Source organism: Amblyraja radiata, chromosome 2, assembly GCF_010909765.2.
Source record: "Amblyraja radiata isolate CabotCenter1 chromosome 2, sAmbRad1.1.pri, whole genome shotgun sequence".
In the NCBI taxonomy this organism is placed as follows: Eukaryota; Metazoa; Chordata; class Chondrichthyes; order Rajiformes; family Rajidae; genus Amblyraja; species Amblyraja radiata.
The window spans coordinates 121,917,197-121,941,142 of NC_045957.1; the positions used below are offsets into that span (position 1 = coordinate 121,917,197).

Here is a 23,946-nt window from a genome sequence, read left to right on the forward strand (position 1 = left end):
TGAATAAGTTAGGTCTTTGTTCTTTGGAGCGCAGAAGGTTAAGGGGGGACTTGATAGAGGTCTTTAAAATGATGAGAGGGATAGACAGAGTTGACGTGGATAAGCTTTTCCTATTGAGAGTAGGGAAGATTCAAACAAGAGGACATGACTTAAGGGACAGAAGTTTAGGGGTAACATGAGGGGGAACTTCTTTACTCAGAGAGTGGTAGCTGTGTGGAAGCTTCCAGTGGAAGTGGTGGAGGCAGGTTCGATTTTATCATTTAAAAATAAATTGGATAGGTATATGGATGGGAAAGGAATGGAGGGTTATGGTCTGAGTGCAGGTAGATGGGACTTGGGGAAAATAAGTGTTCGGCACAGACTTGTAGGGCCGAGATGGCCTGTTTCCGTGCTGTAATTGTTATAGGGTTATATGGTTAACATAGAGTGCGTAAAGATAGAACTACTGACCCGTTCTGTCACTTTATCCACTTCAATGTACATGAAGTTCAGATTCTGATCAAAGTGCTGATCCTTGAAGACCCCTTTTCTGATCATCTGAAAGGAATGAAACACATTTCACACATCTTGAGGGATAACTCTAGCCGCCTCTAGAGAAACGCAGACGGAAAGAGATGCCGTTTTATAACGTGGTACAGACTGACCCGTTACAAGTCACAGACCCTCACTGTGGACAGCAGGGCCCCAGGGAGTGTTGTAGAGTGCAGGCATCCACCAGTGCAGGCACGCAGTTCCCTCAAAGTGGCAGCATGGGTAGATTGGTTATAAGTGATAGGAGCAGAATTAGGCCATTCGGCCCATCCAAGTCCTCTCCGCCATTCAATCATGGCTGATCTATCTCTCCCTCCTAGCCCCATTCTCCCCGTAACCTCTGACACCCGCACTAATCAAGAATCTATCTATCTCTGCCGTAAAATTATCCATTGACTTGGCCTCCACAGCCGTCTGCGGCACTGAATTCCACAGATTCACCACCCTTTGGCTAAAGAAATTCCTCCTCACCTCCTTCCTAAAGGAACGTCCTTTAATTCTGAGGACGTGACCTCTGGTCCTAGACTCTCCCACTAGTGGAAACATCCTCTCCACATCCACTCTATCCGGGCCTTTCACTATTCGGTAAGTTTCAATGAGGTCCCCCCTCATCTTTCTAAACTCCAGCGAGTACAGGCCCAGGGCCGCCAAACGCTCCATACACTCCTTAACTCATGACCTGAAAGTTGGTGTGTTGGGAGTGGATGAGAAAGTGGGATTACACTGATCTAGTCGTAGTAGTAGTAGGCCCCCCTCGGCCCCCATGACCATGGGTGATGCATCATAGTTTGCAGGTGATGTGTGGTCGGATGCAAGCCTGGGCGATGTCATGTGGAGGACAGGCTGTTGCCCATGCAGCACGTCCCCCCTCTCCACGTCGCTGATCGATCCAAAGGAACAGCAGGGCCGTTACAGTTTGGCACCAGCGCCATCGCAGGAGCTGCCAGAGCGAGGTTGTAGACAACGACGAACTGCCTTAGTAGACCAAGGGGAAATATTAAGAGGCTAACCTACCAACCCCGCACGTCTTATGGGATGTGGGGGAGACTGTAGCACCCGGAGCAAACAGGGAGAATGTGCAAACTCCACACAGACAACACCCAAAGGTCAGTATCGAACCAGGGTCTCTGGTGCTGTGAGGCAGCAGTTCTACCCGCTCAGCCAATATGCCGCCCATGTCAATTTTTCATACAAGGTCATCCCGAAGCCCATTTAGTTGAGAGATACAGCAAAGGAGAACTAGTTTGAACGGGTGATCGATGGTCAGCATGCTCTTGTTGGGCCGAATGACCTATTTCCACGCTGCGTCTTTCAATCGATCAAACCAAAATAACATCCATCGGCCCACTGAGACCACGCCGACCATCGATAGACAATAGGCAACAGGTGCAAGTGTAGGCCATTCGGCCCTTCGAGCCAGCAACACCATTCACTGTGATCATGGCCATCACCCGTCCATGTTATCCCACTTTGCCATCCACTCCCTACACACCAGGGGGTAATTTCACAGAGGGCCAAATATCCTACAAACCCACACGTCTTGTGGGATGTAGAAGGAAACCAGAGCACCCGGAGGAAACCCATGCAGTCACAGACAGCACCTGAGGTCAGGATCGAACCGGGGTCACTGGCGGCGTGAGGCAGGAGCTCTACCCATTGCACCAGTGCTGTTGATTGGTGTTGACTTGCCACACAATGCTCTGCCCGGTAGACACACATAAGATTTAGACAAGTACAGAGAGCCTTTGTCAACTAAATCTCTTAGCATGGCATAACAAGCAAAGAATGGATCGACTGGGCTTATATTCACTGGAATTTAGGATGAGAGGGAATCTTATGGAAACAAAATTCTTATGGGATTGGACAGGCTGGATGCAGGAAACATGTTCCCAATGTTGAGGGAGTCCAGAACCAGGGGTCACATAGTTTAAGAATAAGTTATAGGCCATGTAGGGCTGATGAGGAAAAACATTTTCACCCAGAGAGTTGTGAATCTGTGGAATTCTCTGCCACAGAAGGCAGTGGACGCCAATTCACTGGATGTTTTCAAGATTTAGCTCTTTGGGCTAAAGGAATTCAGGGATATGGGGAAAAAGCAGGAATGGGGTACTGATTTTGGATGATCGGACATGATCATATTGAATGGAGGTACTGGCTCGAAGGGCCGAATGGCCTACTCTTACACCTATTTCCTATGTTTCTATGTTTCTAAACGATTCTCTGAAAAAAATCAGACATCAATATATCAATTTTTGAAACAAACTTTAAAGATTTTTTTAACCATATTTTTTCTACTAATATTTTATAATCTGAGACGATAGCAAATTAGAAATTATCATCATAATACCGTGGGCAAATACAAATGATTTCTACAAGCTGAGCTGCCCATTATCCAACGAGTAGAAATAATATTTGAAGATGATTTTCATACCTTATTTGGCATTTTGCCCTTTAAGTCCATCATGAGTTTCAGCATGTGATTGTTGGTTTTGCCAGGAAAGAGAATTTTCCCCGTGTACAGTTCATAAAGGGTGCAGCCGACTGACCACAAGTCTATGGCATAATCATAAATCTTCCCAATGACTGGAAGGGAGAGACAACATGGTTATCTTTTGCGACACCGAAAATGCTCATATTTCTAAGTCTTTGCTCAACTGAACACATATATGAATGAAAGGGTTCAGAAAAGATTTACGAGGACGTTGCCAGGACTAGAGGGTGTGAGCAATAGGGGGAGGTTGAGCAGGCTGGGACTCTACTCCATGGAGCGCAGGAGGATGAGGGGTGATCTTATGGAGGTGTATAAGATCATGAGAGGAATAGATCGCGTAGATGCACAGAATCTCGTGCCCAGAGTAGGGCAATCGAGGACCAGAGGACACAGACAATAGGCAATAGGGGCAGGAGTAGGCCATTTGGCCCATCGAGCCAGCACCGCCATTCAATGTGATCATGGCTGATCATCCCCAATCAGTACCCCGTTCCTGCCTTCTCCCCATAATCCCTGACTGCTCTCTTTAGGAGCCCTATCTAGCCCTCTCTTGAAAGTATCCAGAGAACTGGCCTCCCTCAATAGTAAGAATGTCCTGCCTCAAATCAGGGGACCAAAACTGCACATAATATTCCAGGTGTGGTCTCACTAGGGCCCTGTACAACTGCAGAAGGACCTCTTTGCTCCTATGCTCAACTCCTCTTGTTATAAAGGCCAACATGCCATTCGCTTTCTTCACTGCCTGCTGTACCTGTATGCTTACTTTCATTGACTGATGTACAAGGATCCCCAGATCCCGTTGTACTTCCCCTTTTCCCAACTTGACAACATTTAGATAGTAATCTGCCTTCCTGTTTTTGCTACCAAAGTGGATAACCTCACATTTATCTACATTAAACTGCCATGCCCACTCACCCAACCTGTCCAAGTCACCCTGCATTCTCATAGCATCCTCCTCACAGTTCACACTGCCACCCAGCTTTGTGTCATCTGCAAATTTGCTAATGTTACTTTGAATCCTTTCATCTAAATCATTGATGTATATTGTAAATAGCTGCAGTCCCAGCACCAAGCCTTGCAGTACCTCACTAGTCACTGCCTGCCATTCTGAAACTGACCCGCTAATCCCTACTCTTTCCTGTCTGCCAACCAATTTTCCATCCATGTCAGCACTCCACCCCCAATACCATGTGCCCTAATTTTGCCCACTAATCTCCTATGTGGGACCTTATCAAATGCTATTTGTAAGTCCAGGTATACTACATCCACTGGCTCTCCCTTGTCCATTTTCCTAGTCACATCCTCAAAATATTCTCGAAGATTAGTCAAGCATGATTTCCCCTTCGTAAATCCATGCTGACTCCGACTAATCCTGATACTGCTATCCAAATGTGCCGCTATTTCATCTTTTATAATTGACTCCAGCATCTTCCCCACCACTGATGTCAGGCTAACTGGTCTATAATTCCCTATTTTCTCTCTCCTGCCTTTCTTAAAGAGTGGGATAACATTAGTTACCCTCCAATCCACAGGAACTGATCCTGAGTTTATAGAACATTGGAAAGTTATCACCAATGCATCCACGATTTCTAGAGCCACTTCCTTGAGTACCCTGGGATGCAGACCATCAGGCCCTGGGGATTTATCAGCCTTCAGTCCCATCAGTCCACCCAACACCATTTCCTGCCTAATGTGGATTTCCTTCAGTTCCTCCGTCACCCCAGATCCTCTGGCCACTAGTATATCAGGAAGATTGTTTGTGTCCTCCTTAATGAAGACGGATCCAAAAGTACCTGTTCAACTCATCTGCCATTTCCTTGTTCCCCATAATAAATTCACCTTTTTTAGTCTTCAAGGGTCCAACTTTGGTCTTACCTAATTTATTCCTCTTCACATATCTAAATAAACTTTTACTATCCTCCTTCACATTGGCTAGCTTACCTTCGTACCTCATCTTGTCTCCTCGTATTGCCTTTTTAGTTATCTTCTGTTGCTCTTTAAACATTACCCAATCCTCTTGCTTCCCGCCCATCTTTGCTACATTGTATTTCTTCTCTTTTATTTTTATACTGTCCCTGACGTTCCTTGTCAGCCACGGTCAGTCTCAGCCATGGTTCAAGGTGAAGGGGAAAAGAAGAATAGGAATCCGAGGGGTTCAGAAACAAGCTGGTGGGTGTTCAGAACAAGCTGCCGGAGGAGGTAGTTGAGGCTGGGACGATCCGATCGTTTAAGAAACAGTTGGACAGGTACATGGATAGGACAGGTTAGTAGGGATATGAACCAAGCGCAGGCAAGTGGTACTAGTGTAGCCGGGACTGTTGGTCGGTGTGGGCGAGTTGGGCCGAAGGGCCCGTTTCCACACTGTATCACTCCATGACTCTATGAATGAACACTTTATTGTCAGGTGACGAGTCATAGTGTGATTCATAGTTTTGCATACCCAAGGTATGCATAGAGTCGGCACATAAATGACACCGACGAAGTTACAAAGTATCCCGCACAAGGCCTTCCTTCCCCCCCCGCCCCCCCTCACGGCAGTCCTCATTTGTCCCACGGCGGATCCTCCTTTGTTCCTGGCAGTGCATCCTCTGGCTCCCACCTGGCCCATCCTCGACCAGTAAACCCAGAAGATAGACACCAAAAGTTGGAGTAACTCAGCGGGACAGGCAGCATCTCCAGAGGTTGGGAATGGGAGGTTTCGGGTCGTGGTAAGCACGGAGAATGAACGTAGCGGGTACGTCGGAGCTCGGGGACGTCTCTTAGCAGCTCGTAACGCTAACGGCAGGTACTCGGGAAGACTCGCTAACGGCAGGTAAGCACGGGAAGACGCGTGAAGATTTTTCAACATGTTGAAAAATGTCTACGAGAGTCCCGAGTACCGACGAGCGGCCATTACCGTAAATCTCCGAGTTCAAATCACGGCAAACTCGGGAGAGCTCTTGGAATGAACTCGTACCGTGGGACAGGGCTTTTAATTGTCCATAGTGTGTAGGATAGTGCTAGTATACAGGGACCGCTGGTTGGCGCGGGCATGGTGGGCCAAAGGGACTGTTTCCTCGCTGAGTCTCTAAAGTCTAAAATAAGTGGGCAAACTAAGAAGCTGTGCCCAGAGATACAGCGCGGAAACAGGCCCTTTGGCCCACCGAGTCCGCACTGCCCAGCGTACACTATTTCTATTCTATACACTGGGGATAATTTACAGAAACCAATCAACCTACAAGTCTTTGGAGTGTGAGAAGAATCTGGAGCACCCGGAGAAAACACACGCGGTCACAGGGAGAGCGTACAAGCTCCGTACAGATAGGACCCCTGGTCAGGATTGAACCTGGGTCTCTGGCGCTGTGAGGCAGCGACTCTACTGTGTTACTGTGCCACCCTCAACATCAGTAATCAGGACACTCAAACAGATGCAATAGCGGAGGAATTGCAGTGAAACGAATGTTATTCGACAGGTTACGCAAATTCCCACCCGGCGAAATAAAGACTTAAAACTCACTGATTTCAGGCGCACGGTAGAATCGGCTGACGAGGTACGGAGTTATATCGTTATCAGCCACATGAGAAGCTGAACCAAAGTCACAAAGCTTTAGGATGGTTTTGGATTCGTTTACCTAGAATATAGAAATAAATTGTAATTGGTGTTCACATTTGTAAGCGGTGACCAATGCGGAGAGATGGGGCAAATTCACATGTGATTGTAGCAGAAAGTGTGGCCCGAAACAAAAGAAGCAGCGATTCGAACCCTAATCAAGGACAGACATGCTGATTCCAGTCATGCTCATTTCAAGAAAACCATTTTGAAGATCTTATATTATTGAGTGATACAGCCCATCGGCCCAACTTGCCCACACCAACCAATTTATTGAAAATGCAGGAGCCCCCTGAACACCCCCCTCCCCCCCCCGGATGCTCCTGCATTTTCGATAAATTGAAAGTGATTCCTAGCTTTCTGCTGGTAGTTTACATAACTGAAGCTGAGAATTAGACTTAGCCAATAAAATAACCCCCAAAAGATAAACATTTCATGAAATAAATGACCATACAGCTAAGAAAATCTTTACAAAAAATGTTACTCGAAATGTCTCTTTGCCTAGCACTGTGCGCAAACAACACAGAAAAGGTGATTTTGGCTGCAGCCATCTTCTGCTTCAGTAAGGGAAGCTGGTTGGTGATTGGCCGCGACGCCCCTCGGAGACTGCGTCTGATTGGCCGGCGCCTTGTGTGATTGGACACAACGCCATTGGAGACAGAGGCTGGCTGGACGGGAGGAGACCGATTTGTTGATTGTACGGGAATTTTAAGGGAAGCTGGTTGGTGATTGGGCACAACCCCCTTCGAGACAGCGGTTGATTGGCCGCCAAATAATCAGGCACAAAAAATGGACAAATAGGGGGGGGGGGGGAAAATCAGGAAAAAAATCGGAAGAATGTCATGCCTGAAGAGTCGCTCTTTTAAAAGCTGGCAAGACTTAATGGGGATCCAAGTGAAAAACATTCTCACTCGGGGAGGTTCGACCTCGTGCACACAATTATACTACCAGGATGTTGCTGAGATAGACATGACTTCAGAATTAAGGGACAGAAGTTTAGGGGTAACATAAGGGGGAACTTCTTTACTCAGAGAGTGGTAGCGGTGTGGAATGAGCTTCCAGTGGAAGTGGTGGAGGCAGATTCGTTGGTATCATTTAAAAATAAATTGGATAGGCATATGGATGAGAAGGGAATGGAGGGTTATGGTATGAGTGCAGGCAGGTGGGACTAAGGGTAAAAAGTTGTTCGGCACGGACTTGCAGGGCCGAGATGGCCTGTTTCCGTGCTGTAATTGTTATATGGTTATAGAAGGTATAAATTTACCAGGATATTGTCAGGTTTGATGTCAGCATGGAGGATGTTGCATCTCTTCAACAGCTTCAGAGCAAGGAACAGCTGCTGACTGTATGATCTCACCGCCTTTATATGAAGACCAACATCTTTCCCATATTTTTTCAGCACTTCTCGCAAATTCATGCTGAAAGAGAAGGCAGAGTTTTAATGATATAATGAAATGAAACGGAGGAAGACACAGGAACTGCAGAAAGTGGAATGTTGCACGGAAGGCAGAGTGCCGGAGTAACTCAGCGGGCTTGGCCTATAGGAGCGGTGCCCGATCTAATTGAGCCCCAGGCTGCTGCGGGGCCTCCAGCGGCCCACTCCACTCCACCCACACATCGACCCCTCGTCTCCGACGACCGACCTCTGAACCCCCAGAGTGCCGCCTAGGTGGCGGGAGGTGAGACCCCAGCGGCACCAATCCACACCTCCGCCGCTATCTTGAAGGAATGGTGGAGCAGGTTCAAAGGACTGAATAAGTTCACGTGATAGAAGAATTAGGTCATTCGGCCCGTCAAGTCTACTCCGCCATTCACGAATAGAAAGTCGGATTCAAATAAGTTAATATCATACCTTTATAATACCCTTTTAAATTTACACATTCCATTGTCGGAAATAATTATGCGAGCTTGGGAAGACGAACTGGATCTAACAATTTCAAAGGCTAGTTGGGAGGAAAGCCTTCTATATATACACTACTGTTCTCTTAAAGTTAGGCCCTCGCTAATACAATTTAAAATACTGCATAGACTTTATTACTCAAAGTCTAAATTGAATAAGATCTTCCCAAATGTCTCTATTTGTGATAAATGTCTCCTCCAAGAAGCAACCATAACCCATTCTTTTGCTTCCTGTGCAAAATCACAAAACTTCTGGAGGGGAATTTTTGATATCTTTTCTAACATACTTAAAATAAAATTGGACCCCGACATAAAATTGATCACACTAGGTATGTCAGAAGCCTGTTCTGAGCTAACACAATTTCAAAGACGTTTCCTTAACTGTGGCCTGATAACGGCGAAAAAACGAATACTTAGATTTTGGAAACAGACAACAGTCCCTACAGTGAAGATGTGGATCACAAACATGTTCGAGACACTACATTTGGAAAACATTAGGCTTGTCTTGGCGGAAAAAACAGATCAATTTCTCAAGACATGGACACCCTTCACCGAATTCTTACAACAATAGCATGGCTATAACAATAACAATCCGATCCCAGGCTGGGTGAGGTGGACGGGGGGGGGGGCGAGGGGCAGGTATACCTCCACCTTTCTTTTTCTCTTTTCTTATCTTTATTTTTTTCGGCCACACTAGTTTGGTAGTTTAGATGTCTTTCCTTTGTTCTTTTATTGAGCTATCTTTTCACTTCTCACTTTTTCCCTCTCTTGTTCTCTTTCTCAGTTCTTTTTTCATTTTCAGGTTAAAAAGTTAAAAATGAAGCTGTACAATAATTGTATTATCTGTACAATTGTACAATTCCTCGTCTCCGTTCTAAATGGCTTACTCCTTATTCTTAAACTGTGGCCCCTGGTTCTGGACTCCCCCAACATTGGGAACATGTTTCCTGCCTCTAGCGCATCCAAACCCTTAACAATCTTATATGTTTCAATGAGATACCCTCTCATCCTTTAAACTCCAGAGTATACAAGCCCAGCCGCTCCATTCTCTCAGCAAAGAATGGGAAAGCACATCTCGGACCCGCAAATCCTCAGCATTGGAGCACCGCAAGTCTGCGTACTCTCCCCTCTCCTCTACTCTCTCTACACCAACGACTGCACCTCCACTGACTCCTCTGTCAAGCTTCTCAAGTTTGCGGACGACACAACCTTGATTGGACTGATCCAGAATGGGGAGGAATCTGCCTGCAGACAGGAAGTGACACAGCTGGCGTCCTGGTGCCATCGCAACCATATAACAATTACAGCACGGAAACAGGCCATATCGGCCCTTCAAGTCCGTGCCGAACGCTATTTTCCTCTAGTCCCATCTACCTGCACAACCTGGAGCTCAATGCCCTGAAGACAGTGGAATTGATGTAGGCTTTAGAAGAGCTCCCACTCCCCTCACCCCACTCACCATCAACACCACAGTCACATCTGTGGAGTCTTTTAAGTTCCTGAGAACCATCATCTCCAAGGACCTTAAATGGGGGGCTACCATCGACTCCAGTCAAAAGGTAAGTAAGTTTATTGGCCAAGTATTCACATACAAGGAATTTGCCTTGGTGCTCCGCCCACAAGTAACAACATGACATACAGTGACAGTTACGAATGACTCAGAAAACACTAAACATTAATAATAATAAAACATTAATGATAAAACACCATTGATCAAGCATGTGAACCAACAAAATACCAGATCAAAGGGAGGCTACAGATTTTTGGCTGTTGAGTAGAGCAACTACTCGTGGATAAAAACTGTTTTTATGTCTGGCTGTGGCAGCTTTGGCAATCCGGACTCGCCTTCCAGAGGGAAGTGATTCAAAGAGTTTGTGGCCAGGGTGAGAGTGGCCAGAGATGATCTTGCCCGCTCGCTTCCTGGCCCTTGCAGTGTACAGTTCATCAATGGAGGGAAGGTTGCAGCCAACAACCTTCTCAGCTGATCGGACGATTCGCTGCAGCCTCCGGGTGTTGTGCTTGGTGGTTGAGCCAAACCAGACCATGATGGAGAATGTGAGGACAGACTCTACGATGGCCGTGTAGAATTGGACCATCATTGCCTGTGGCAGATTGTGCTTCTTCAGCTGCCGTAGGAAATACATCCTCTGTTGTGTCTTTTTGACTGTGGAGTCGATGGTAGCCCCCCCCACTTAAGGTCCTTGAAGATGATGGTTCCCAGGAAATTAAAACACTCCACGGATGTGACTGTGGTGTTGTTGATGGTGAGTAGGGTGAGGGGAGGGGGAGCTCTCCTAAAGTCTACAATCAATTCCACTACAATCAATAACCTCTGACATCAGGCTCTAATCGGCCTGTCTCACTTAGGCAACTTTTTAGGCGACTGCAGGAGACTATGGAGTCGCCACATGTTCGCGGGTGGTTGCCGGGGAGTCGCCTTCATGGTCGTGAGAAGTTCCCGCATTCTGGGAACTGGTCGCGGCCTCATTATGGTCGCCGTGAATTTTTCGACGTGTTGCCGCCATGGAGAGTAGCGAGAATTCTCGTGCTGTAGGTGGGTTGTCAGGAGATCCTAGTGAGTCGCCAGGAGGCCGAAGGTTCTCTTAGGTTGTAGCCGGTGCTGACCGGTGAATTTCATTGGCTCATTGGGGGGGGGGAAACAAACGTAAGCAGTAGTTTTCAGAAGCAAGGATAACCGACCGGTAATGTTAAATGTCCACCGAACTTCACAGCCGTGTTTCTCTGGCTTCTTAAAAGTTGTCTCCACTCCTTCTCTCCCCCCCCTCTTTTAAAGGACTTACCGTACACTGTGCTTTTTAGCTTCTTAATTACAGCGCCATCCTTCCTGTTCATCACGGCGTGTGTCTGTATCACATTGGCTTTGCACTGTGTGAATTTCACTGACAGCGCTCCCCCCCGCTTGCCCTGTCCCCCACGTGCGTGCGTGTTCCACTCTGACAGTCGCCGTTCCAGTTGCCGGTTTTTCAGGCGACTGCCGGCAACTTGACAGTCACAGGCAGTCGCCTGAAAAATCGCCTAAGTGGGACAGGCCCAATACATGCTTTTAGTCTGGTTCAGTTTAGTTTAGAGATACGCTTTGGAAACATGTCCTTCGACCCACCAAGCCGGCACCGGCCAGCGATCCTTGCACATTAACACTATCCTACACACACAATTTTACATTTACACCAAGCCAATTAACCTACAAACCTGTACGTCCTTGGAGTGTGGGAGGAAACCGAAGTTCTCGGAGAAAACCCATGCAGGTCACGGGGAGAACATACAAATCCGTGCAGACAGCACCCGGGTCTCAGGCATTGTGAGGCAGCAACTCTACCGCTGGGTCACTGTACAGCTAAGTCTACTCTAAGAAGATTCATAAAATCAGCTTGCAGTTGGCAGTTTAAGAAAACAGGGGAAAAACATTCATATTTGGTGGGTTAGCTGAGGGAGGAAATAATTAACTGGAGCCAAACAGAGCCAGGGAATTGTGCTTGTCATCGAACAAGGACAAAACCGAACACTTATCACCCAACAGAATGGTGGCTTGTTCTCTGTGGACAAGAGGTGATTTTAATGAAGCATAATGCCAACATTGAAGTTAATATTCCAACCATGTTAAAGGAAAGCCAATTCCTCGATTCACCTTTCTGAACTCTCCCCGAGAAAACATGGTGCCAGAATGGCACACTGTCGGTATGTCAAGGAGGACTCTCTCTAACTTCTACAGGTGCACAGTAGAGAGCATGCTGGCCGGTTGCATCATTGCTTGGTTCGGCAACTTGAGCGCCCAGGAGCGGAAAAGACTACAAAAAGTAGTAAGCACTACCCAGTCCATCATCGGCTCTGACTGCGATAGACCATCGAGGGGATCTATCGCAGTCGCTGCCTCAAAAAGGCTGGCAGCATCAAGGACCCACACCATCCTGGCCACACACTCATCTCCCCGCTGCCTTCAGGTAGAAGGTACAGGAGCCTGAAGACTGCAACGTCCAGGTTCAGAAATAGCTGCTTCCCCACTGCCATCAGGCTATTAAACTCAACTGAAACAAATCTCTGAACATTAATAGACCATTAACTGCTTTTGTGCACTTTATCTGCTTATTTATCGATGTGTGTATATATTTATATAGTGGTATATGGACACACTGATCTGTTCTGTATTCATGCCTACTATATTCTGTTGTGCTGAAGCAAAGCAAGAATTTCATTGTCCTATCAGGGACACACGACAATAAACTCTCTTGACTTGACTCCTTCCGATTAATTTGACTGATTGTATGCCTCGTTGTCACCTTCTCTTCCCCTCAGCTAACAATGAACCATTCTACATTTCCTCGATCATCGTCTGCTTTGATCTGCAGTTTTCACACCTTACCTTTCCATATCTCTAGTCTCCCCCTCCCCTGACTCTCAGTCTGAAGAAGAGTGTCCACCCAAAAGGTCACCCGTTCCTTCTCTCCAGAGATGCTGCCTGTCCCGCTGAGTTACTCCAGCATCTTGTGTCCATCGCAGGGGATTTATATTCAGAGTTACTCGGCAGCTAGTTACCTCAGAGGTTCAAAGACCAAGCAGAGATGTTGCTTGTGGTAGAAATGCCTGAAGAGCCTCAGGCAGTGGAACTTGTCATCTGGATCGGCATCGTTCAGCTTCTTCAGGAACTCCAGCTCCTTCAACCCCGTCTTCTGCCTGTCACACAAACACAATCAACCTTACTTAGGCTCGGAAGGAGAAAGCTGGACGCCAGTAACGTGAGAAACATTGCTTTGCTGCTGTCTACCCCGGTAATGATTTATGTTAAGGTTTATTATTGTCACGTGTACTGAGGTACAGTGAAAAGCTATGCTTTGCATGCTCTCCAAAAAGCCCTGTTCCACTGTACGAGTTCATTTAAGAGTTCTCCCGAGTTTGCCCTGATTCGAACTCGGAAATTTACGGTAATGGCTGCTCGTCGGTACTCGGGGCTCTCGTGGACATTTTTCAACATGTTGAAACATCTTCACGAGTCTTCCCGAGCTTACCGAGTTTCTCGAGTACCTGCCGTTAGCGATACGAGCCGCAAAGGGACGTCCCGAGCTCCAACGCACATTCTACGTGCTTCCACGAGTTTTAAAACTCGGGAGAGCTCTTGAATGAACTCGTATAGTGGGACAGGGCTTAAACAGATCAGATAGTACTCTACGGGCACCTTTTAGGCTGGCTTGATTTACCAGCTTTTAGTATAGCCTGCAAGTGAAGCGGTACACATACCCCAGTTTGCATTGACGGCACCGAAGTAGAGATGGTTGAAAACTTCCAATTCCCAGGAGTCAATATCACCAAGAACATCTCCTGGACCACCCATATTGAAGCTACGACCAAGAAAGCACACCGACGCCTCTACTTCCTTGGAAGGCTTAGGAAGTTCGGCATGTTCGACAATTAGGAAAGATAGACAGGAAAGAAAGGGAGGAGGGGTGGCCCTTTTAATAAGGGAGGGAATAACGGCAATAGAGAGGAAGGATATTGCGTTGAAGGATCAGGATAGTGAAACAGCTTGGGTACAGATAGAGAATAATAAGGGGAAAAAAACACTAGTGGGTGTAATTTATAGACCTCCAAATAGCTGTGACGCTGTTAGTCAGAACATAAATCTGCAAATAGTTGACGCATGTAAAAAGGGAACTGCTGTAATCATGGGGGACTTCAATTTTCATATTAATTGGGCAAACCAAACTGGGCAGGGTAGACTAGAGGAAGAGTTTATAGAATGTATTAGAGACGGGTTCCTAGAACAGTATGTCACCGAACCGACAAGGGGGGAGGCAATCTTGGATCTGGTCCTGTGTAATGAAGCAGGATTAATTAAAAATGTCATAGTTAGGGACTCGTTGGGAACAAGTGACCACAATATGGTCGAATTCCATATTCAAATAGAAGGGGAGCAGGTTGAAACTCAGGCTAGGGTGCTTAGTCTAAATAAGGGGGATTATGAAGGTATGAGGACTGAGCTGATCAAAGTTGACTGGGATAGCAGACTCAAGAATAAGACGGTACATGAGCAGTGGTGTACGTTTAAGGGTATACTGTATAACCTTCAAGAAAAATTTATTCCTATGAAGAAAAAAAGGGGTAAGGGTAAGAACAGTCAGCCATGGCTCAGTAAAACTATAAAGGATAGTATTCGGCTGAAGGCAAGGGCATATAAGGTAGCCAGAGATAGTGGGAGGGTAGAGGATTGGGAAGCATTTAAAGGTCAGCAAAAAATAACTAAGAGATTAATTAAGACGGGGAAAATAGACTATGAAAGGAATTTAGCGAACAACATAAAAACTAATAGTAAGAGTTTTTATAGCTATATAAAAAGAAAAAGGGTGGCTAAGGTGAACGTTGGTCCATTGGAGGGTGAGACTGGAGAGTTGTTGGTGGGGAACATGGAAATGGCAAAGGCATTAAACGAGTATTTTGTATCAGTCTTCACCATAGAAGACACAAAAAATATTCCAACGCTGGATAAACAGGGGGCGGTAGGAATGGAGGAGCTAAATACTATTAAGATCACCAAGGAGGTGGTATTAGGGAAATTAATGAGACTGAAGGAGGATAAATCCCCTGGGCCTGATGGATTACATCCAAGGGTCTTGAGGGAGATAGCGGTGGGGATTGTGGATGCATTGGTGATAATTTTCCAAAACTCCCTGGAGGCAGGAACGGTCCCAGTGGATTGGAAAATGGCCAATGTAACACCTATATTTAAAAAAGGAAGTAAACAGAAGGCGGGTAACTATAGACCGGTTAGTCTAACATCGGTGGTGGGTAAAATGTTAGAGACAATTATTAAAGAAACACTAACGGGGCACTTGGATAAACATGACTTCATCGGACAGAACCAGCATGGTTTTGTGAAGGGGAAGTCCTGTTTAACGAATCTGCTCGAATTCTTTGAGGAAGTAACAACCCGGGTGGATAAAGGGGAACCGGTGGATGTGGTATACTTGGACTTCCAAAAGGCTTTTGACAAGGTGCCACATAAGAGACTATTGCTAAAAATAAAAAATTATGGGATTGGGGGTAATATATTAGCATGGGTAGAGGATTGGCTAACAAATAGGAAGCAGAGAGTGGGGATAAATGGTTCATACTCGGGATGGCAACCGGTAACTAGCGGGGTTCCGCAAGGGTCGGTGCTGGGACCCCAGTTGTTCACAATTTATATAAATGATTTGGAGGAGGGAACCAAGTGTAATATATCAAAATTTGCGGACGATACAAAAATGGGAGGAAAAGTAGGGGATGAGGAGGATAGGAAGAGTCTGCAAAAGGATATAGATAAGCTAGGTGAGTGGGCAACAACTTGGCAGATGAAATTTAATACTAATAAATGTGAAGTCATTCACTTTGGGAAAAAAAATGATAGGGCAAGTTATTTTCTAAATGAGGAGGAGCTGCGTTGTAATGCAACGCAAAGGGATCTAGGGGTAGTAGTACATGAATCACTAAAAGTTAGTATGCAGGTGCAGCAAGCAATCAGGAAGGCCAATGGAGTTTTGGCCTTTATTGCTAGGGGGATTGAGTATAAAAACACGGAGGTCTTGCTGCAGCTGTACACAGTATTAGTGAGACCACATTTGGAATACTGTGTACAGTTCTGGGGTCCATACTTAAGAAAGGATGTACTAGCCCTGGAGGCAGTGCAGCGAAGGTTTACAAGATTAATTCCTGCAATGAGGGGATTGACATATGAGGAAAGGTTAAGTAGGCTGGAACTCTACTCTTTGGAGTTTAGAAGAATGAGAGGCGATCTCATTGAAACATATAAGATCGTGAGGGGCCTTGATCGGGTGGATGCACCGAGGATGTTCCCAATGATCGGGGAAACTAGAACTAGGGGACATAGTTGCAGAATAAGGGGGGGCTCTTTTAAAACTGAGATGAGGAAGAACTTCTTCACCCAGAGGGTGGTTAATTTATGGAATTCACTGCCCCAGGGAGCAGTGGAAGCAGAAACTTTAAATATATTTAAGACTAAAATAGATGGTTTTTTAGCTGCCAAGGGGATAAGGGGCTACGGGGAGAGGGCAGGGATATGGACCTAGGTATGGTTAGTATAGTAAGACCTGAGTGATCTCCTGGACAAGTGTCGATCGCCTGGATTGGGGTCGGAGAGGAATTTCCCGGATTTTTTTCCCGAATTGGACCTGGGTTTTTATCCGTTTTTTTGCCTCCCCCAGGAGATCACGAGGTTCTTGGGGTGGAGAGGGGTGATAGCGGTATAAAGGGGAGGGTAGTGTCTTGTGTTCTGTGTCTTGTGTCTACTGTTTGTGGGTAAGTGTGTCTGTTTAGTGTTCAGCCATGAGCGAATGGCGGTGCGGGCTCGACGGACCTGGTGGTCTACTCTCGCACCTACTTTCTATGTTTCTATGTTTCTATGTCCCCAACAACTCTCACAAACTTCTACAGATGCGCCAAAGAAAGCATTTTATCGGGACACATCACAGTTTGGGGAACGGCTCCATCCAAGACCGCAAGGAATTGCAGAGAATTGTGGACGCAGCCCAGACCATCGCACAAACCAACCTCCCTTCCATTGACTCCATTTACACCTCACGCTGGTCCGATCAATAGGAGAATAGCTGCAGCCGAGAGTCGACTTACATGAGCTCGTTGCTTCTGATGATTTTCACTGCCACCTCCTGGCTGGCTCTGGCCATATCTCTGGCACGTACAACGTTACTGAAGACTCCCTGCCCAGTGTAACCATATACACTGTAACGCTTATCCAGAACCTCCCCAATATTCACTCCTGAAAAATAAACACACACTCATTAACAATGATTCTAACTTGAACAGTTATATTACATGAGCAGAAAAAAACATGCACAAAATGAAGGAGTAACTCAGCGGGTCAGGCAGCATCTGTGGAGAACATGGATAGGTGACGTTTCACAGAGTGCTGGAGTAACTCAGCGGGTCAGGCAGCATCTGTGGAGAACATGGATAGGTGACGTTTCACAGAGTGCTGGAGTAACTCAGCGGGTCAGGCAGCATCTCTGGAGAACATGGATAGGTGACGTTTCACAGAGTGCTGGAGTAACTCAGCGGGTCAGGCAGCATCTGTGGAGAACATGGATAGGTGACGTTTCACAGAGTGCTGGAGTAACTCAGCGGGTCAGGCAGCATCTGTGGAGAACATGGATAGGTGGGGTACTTTATTTTGAAGCGTGGGTGGAATCACCCTGAAGGTGGAATCTCATGTAGATTCCAGATTAAAGGAGATGCTCAACCGCCAGTTGCCAGAAAATTGGTGGCGGACCTGAACTATGGGTGAACAACAGAGGACGACAGAGGAGGATGACTGAACTTTGGTGCCTTCCCTCAGTGGGAAACTTTGGTTCCGCTGTGTGGGGATGTCTATGTTAAAGACTATCGTGTTCTGTGCTCTTTTTTATTCGTATGGCTGTATGGAGACCACACATTTCACTGTACCAATTGGTACATGTGACAAATAAATGTCTCTTGTCTCTCTTGAATTTGAAGAACAAGGCCTCCTTTTAGAAAATCCAAATATAATAGTCATATAGCACGGGAACAGATTCTTAGGCCCAACTTGCCCATGCCGACCAAGATACAGTAGACCCATATCTTTCTAGAAATCAGCATCTGCAGTTCCTTCTCTACAGTTCCTTTGTACACTACCCCCCTAAATCTTTCCTATCCATGTAGCATTGCCTCCCACATCATCCCAAAAATACAGTGTTGTATTGCCTCCCACTATGCCTTACAGATCAGCCGACCTGGGGTTACTGAACATCCCGCGGTGTAGGCATAAGCTCAGGGGTGACCGTGCCTTTGCGGTTGCAGCTCCTAGACTGTGGAACAGCATCCCTCTTCCCATCAGAACTGCCCCCTCCATCAACTCCTTTAAGTCGAGAATTAAAACTCATCTTTACTCTCAAGCCTTTCTTGACGTCCTCTGAGGGAGGGCTATATGTATGTATTATGTATGCACTTAATCTATAAACCACTGTTGTATAACGTTAGTACCTCCACCAATGTAAAGCACTTTGGCCAACGAGAGTTGTTTTTTAAATGTGTTATAGAAATAAGTGACGACTTGACTTTCTTTAAAAAAGGAGTCCAGAATGCGCCACATTTCTGGTGCGCTCTCTCCAGATTCCTCAGAATTGCTTGCAGTCAGTACTTTGAATGCAACATAAGTAATGAACATTATAATGTAATTAAGCATTATCTGTTATACTAATGTATAACAGGATAGGAACTGCAGATGCTGGTTTATGCCGAAGATGGACACAAAGTGCTGGAGAAACGCAGCGGGTCGGGCAGCATCTCTGGAGAAAAAGAATAGGTGACGTTTTGGGTCTGAAGAAGGGTTCCGAGATGCTGCCTGACCCCCACCAGAGTTACTCCAGCGCAGTGTCCATCTCTGGTAATGCTTAATTAAGTTGTTTACTAGACATATACTAACCAAAGCACAAGAACTGGTTAGCACACAACAAAAAGCTTTTCACTGTACCTCGGTACACATGACAACTGAAATGAGGGGGGGGGGGGACACAGATAGGGTGAATGTGTAGAGTTTTTCACGCAGGGTAGGGGAATCAAGTTGACAGGGGTAAGATTTAATAGGAACCTGAGGGGCAACTATTTCACTCAGATAGTCTGTGGTATGTAGAACAAGGTGCAAGTGGTAGTAGTTGAGGCTGGTGCTGCAAGAACAGTTTAAAGAAAATTGAACGGGTATATGGATAAGAAAGGTTTAAATTGTTACAGACAGTAGACAATAGATGCAGGAAAAGGCCATTCAGCCCTTCGAGCCAGCACCGCCATTCAATATGATCATGGCTGATCATCCATATATATAGAAACACCAGGGATATGAGCCAATGGGACATCTTGCTCAGCATGGATGAGTAGTGCCGAAGGGCCTGTTTCCGTTCTGTACGTCTCCTTAACCCTCAACCAGTTCAGAACGTCCAAGGTATGAAGCAACAGACCTGATTATGTGGTTAAAGTACAGGATACACCTTTATATTAAACCTTCCCATGCCATTCGATAGTTAAAGGCTTTGAGGTGAAACTGACAAATGAAATTGAATTGAAAGATACAGCGTGGAAACAGGCCCTTCGGCCCAACGAGGCCATACCAACCATCAATTGTTCACACGGGGTTGTATGTTATCCCACTTTCCCATCCATTCCCTACAAACCAACAATTTACCAGAAAACCAGAGCACCCGGAGCAAACAGGGAGAACGTGCATACGGCACTCAGACAGCACCCGAGGTCAGGATCGAACCCGGGTTTCTGGTGCTGTGAGGCAGCAACTCTACTGCTGCACCACTGTTGAAACTCTGCTGGCTGCATTTCTTCCGAAGAAGGGTCTCGATCTGAAACGTCACCTATTCCTTCTCTCCAGAGACGCTGCCTGTCCCGCTGAGTTACCCCAGCCGTTTGTGGCTGTCGCCTTGCATTTCTTCCGGCGAGTAAATCAGGAAGGCGTCACATACACAAGAACTCATTGTACACACTGTATACACAAATACTCACTATAATATCCTTCTGCGTCGGTCCAGTTATCCCTGAGATTGGGATTTTCTTTGAAATCCTTCCCAAAGCCTGCCGCTCTCAAATGGGCACTCTGGAAACAAATGCACAGACCAGATTTCTAAATATGCATATTAACAATAAACAATATCCTGTGTGTAAAGAGCCAGTAAGCAAAACAGTCAACATATATTTGAAACAATAACAACCAATTGATTAAAAAAATGACTGTCATAAAACAGCATTGCAATTTTTTATTATATGCATTTGCAGTAAAAAACAAGTTAGACACCTATTCCCCTCAGGGTGGAAACATCAATGACAAGAGGGCATGGCTTTAAGCTGAGAAGAGCAGAGCTTTAAGGAGATGAGCGGGGCAAGTTTTTGTTTTTTACACAGAGGGTGGTGGGTGCCTGGAACGCGCTGCCAGGGGTGGTGGTGGAGGCAGATACGATAGTGGGATTTAAGACGATTTTAGATAGGCACATGGATCGCTGCTGGCAAATTCATTTCACTGCACTTTATGTGCCAGTGACGAATAAAACTTGACTTGACTTCACTTGACATGCGGGGAGTGGATCATGTGCGGGCAAAGGAGTCAGTTTATCTTGGTATTATCTTGGAAACAGACATTGTAGGCTGAAGCACCCGTTCCCGCGTTGCACTTTTCTAGAGACACAAGGAGCTACAGGTTTACAAATAATGACGGGTCAGGCAGCATCTGTGGAGAACATGGATAGGTGACGTTTCACAGAGTGCTGGAGTAACTCAGCGGGTCAGGCAGCATCTCTGGAGAACATGGATAGGTGGGGTACTTTATTTTGAAGCGTGGGTGGAATCACCCTGAAGGTGGAATCTCATGCAGATTCCAGATTAAAGGAGATGTTCAACCGCCAGTTGCCAGAAAATTGATGGTGGACCTGAACTACGGGTGAACAACAGAGGACGACGGAGGAGGATGACTGAACTTTGGTGCCTTCCCTCACAGTGGGAAACTTTGGTTCCGCTGTGTGGGGATGTCTATGTTAAAGACTATCGTGTTCTGTGCTCTTTTTTATTCGTATGGCTGTATGGAGACCACACATTTCACTGTACCAATTGGTACATGTGACAAATAAATGTCTCTTGTCTCTCTTGAATTTGAAGAACAAGGCCTCATTTTAGAAAATCCAAATATAATAGTCATATAGCACGGGAACAGGCTCTTAGGCCCAACTTGCCCATGCTGACCAAGATACAGTAGACCCATATCTTTCTAGAAATCAGCATCTGCAGTTCCTTCTCTACAGTTCCTTTGTACACAACCCCCCTAAATCTTTCCTATCCATGTAGCATTGCCTCCCACATCATCCCAAAAATATAGTGTTGTATTGCCTCCCACTATGCCTTACAGATCAGCCGACCTGGGGTTACTGAACATCCGGCGGTGTAGGCATAAGCTCAGGGGTGACCTTGCCTTTGCGGTTGCAGCTCCTAGACTGTGGAACAGCATCCCTCTTCCCATCAGAACTGTCCCCTCCATCAACTCCTTTAAGTCGAGAATTAAAACTCATCTTTACTCTCAAGCCTTTCTTGACGTCCTCTGAGGGAGGGCTGTATGTATGTATTATGTATGTACTTAATCTATGAACCAATGTTGTATAACGTTAGTACCTCCACCAATGTAAAGCACTTTGGCCAATGAGAGTTGTTTTTTAAATGTGCTATAGAAATAAGTGACGACTTGACTTTCTCTGGAGAAAAAGAATAGGTGACGTTTTGGGTCTGAAGAAGGGTTCCGAGATGCTGCCTGACCCCCACCAGAGTTACTCCAGCGCAGTGTCCATCTCTGGTAAAACTGTAGATAGACACAAAAATCTGGAGTAACTCAGCAGGTCAGGCAGCATCTCTGGAGAACATGGATAGGTGACGTTTCAGAGTGCTGGAGTAACTCAGCGGGTCGGGCAGCATCTGTGGAGAACATGGATAGGTGACGTTTCACAGAGTGCTGGAGTAACTCAGCAGGTCAGGCAGCATCTCTGGAGAACATGGATAAGTGACGTTTCACAGAGTGCTGGAGTAACTCAGCAGGTCAGGCAGCATCTCTGGAGAACATGGATAGGTGATTTTTCAGATCGGGACCCCACGTTTAGTTGAGTTTATTGTCACGTGCACTAAGGCACGGTGAAAAGCTTTTCCATGATCCACATTCTAAGGCAAACTGAAAAGTCACCAACAGTCTTTAATATGCAACCTTTATAAAGATAGAGTATACGTACATCAAAATAAGCAGCAAACATGTCATCAGATTCTGTAAACATATCTGGAACAGTTGGCTTCTTCAGAGCAGCTCCTGCATGAAATAATTAACTCATTTCAGTCACTATTGTTCAAAACTTTAAAGTATAATCATTTCATCAATGGACAAGAGAAACACGATCCCATACAAGTTCACGTGATAGGAGCAGAATTATGCCATTCGGCCCATCAAGTCTACTACGCCATTCAATCATGGCTGATCTATCTCTCAACCCCATTCTCCTGCCTTAGAAACATAGATAAATAGGTGCAGGAGTAGGCCATTCAGCCCTTCGAGTCAGCACCACCATTTAATATGATCATATCCCTTGATTCCTTTAACCCCAATAGCTAAATCTAACTCTCTTGAAAACATCCTTCTAAATTCCAGTGAATACAAACACAGTCGACCCATTCTTTAATCATATGTCAGTTCCGCCATCCCGAGAATTAACCTCATGAACCTACGCTGCACTCCCTCAATAGCAATAATGTCCTTCCTCAAATTAGGAGACCATAATTGCACACAATACTCCAGGTGCGGTCTAACCAGGGCCCTGAACAACTGCATTAGGACCTCCTTGCTCCTAAACTCAAATCCTATCGCAATGAAGGCCAACATGCCATTAGCTTTCTTCACTGCCTGCGGTACCTGCATGCTTACTTTCAGTGACTGATGTACAAGGACACCCAGGTCTCGTTGCACCTCCTCTCTTCCTAATCTGACACCATTCAGGTAATAATCTGCCCTCCTGTTCTTGCCACCAAAGCCTCACATTTATCGACATTATGCAGCATCCGCCCACTCACCCAACTTCACCCTGTAGCCTCATAGCATCCTCATCACAGCTCACACTGCCACCCTGCCAACCTGGAGATGTCACATTTAATTCCCTCGTCTGAATCGTTAATATATCGTAAACAACTGGGGCCCCAGCACCGAGCCTTGCGGTATCCCATTAGTCACTGCCTGCCATTCTGAAAAGGACCCGTTAATTCCTACTCTTTGTTTCCTGTCTGCCAACCAGTTGTCTATCCATGTCAAACCCTACCCCAATACCATGTGCTCTAATTTTGCACACTAATCTCTTGTGTGGGACTTTGTCAAAGGCTTTTTAAAACTCCAGATACACCACATCCACTGGCTCTCCCTTACCCATTCTACTTGTTACATCCTCAAAAAATTCCTGAAGATTAGTCAAGCATGATTTCCCCTTCATAAATCCATGCTGACTTTGACCGATCCTGTCACGGCTTTGCAAATGCGCTGCTATAACATCTTTAATAACCTTCTCCCTTCGCCCCATAACCCCCGACATCCGTACTAATCAAGATATATTGATAGTATTGGCAACAATCAATTAAACGATAGAAATTGAAAATTAAAATAACTTTAATTTGTACGCTTGCACCCGACCAAGATGAGCACCATCCAACAAACAAGCAGACAGAAATACATCATCTTCCCATGCTCAATGGCTCCAATCTATCCACACTTCACGCTGCCTCGGGAAAGCAGCCAACATAATAGAAACATAGAAAATAGGTGCAGGAGGGGGCCATTCAGTCCTTCGATTCATTGTGATCATGGCTGATCGTCCCCTATCAATAACCC

The 23,946-nt window shown here is 45.9% G+C and overlaps 1 protein-coding gene across 5 annotated transcripts in view; it reads right to left on the reverse strand.

Moving 5' to 3' along the window:
- prpf4b (pre-mRNA processing factor 4B) overlaps positions 1–23,946 on the reverse strand; it is a 72,508-nt gene that overhangs the window by 10,608 nt on the left and 37,954 nt on the right. For all 5 annotated transcript variants that reach the window (XR_004410397.1, XR_004410393.1, XR_004410392.1 and 2 more), the window contains exons 7-14: positions 22,313–22,386; positions 20,058–20,148; positions 17,145–17,292; positions 13,062–13,199; positions 7,876–8,029; positions 6,519–6,633; positions 2,963–3,114; positions 451–537 (exon numbers count right to left, since the gene is read on the reverse strand). Coding sequence is in view for 1 of the 5 variants with exons in the window: in XM_033014678.1 (XP_032870569.1) it covers positions 451–537; positions 2,963–3,114; positions 6,519–6,633; positions 7,876–8,029; positions 13,062–13,199; positions 17,145–17,292; positions 20,058–20,148; positions 22,313–22,386 (959 nt within the window). In the remaining 4 variants the exon portion in view is untranslated. The remainder of the gene's footprint in view (positions 1–450; positions 538–2,962; positions 3,115–6,518; positions 6,634–7,875; positions 8,030–13,061; positions 13,200–17,144; positions 17,293–20,057; positions 20,149–22,312; positions 22,387–23,946) is intronic.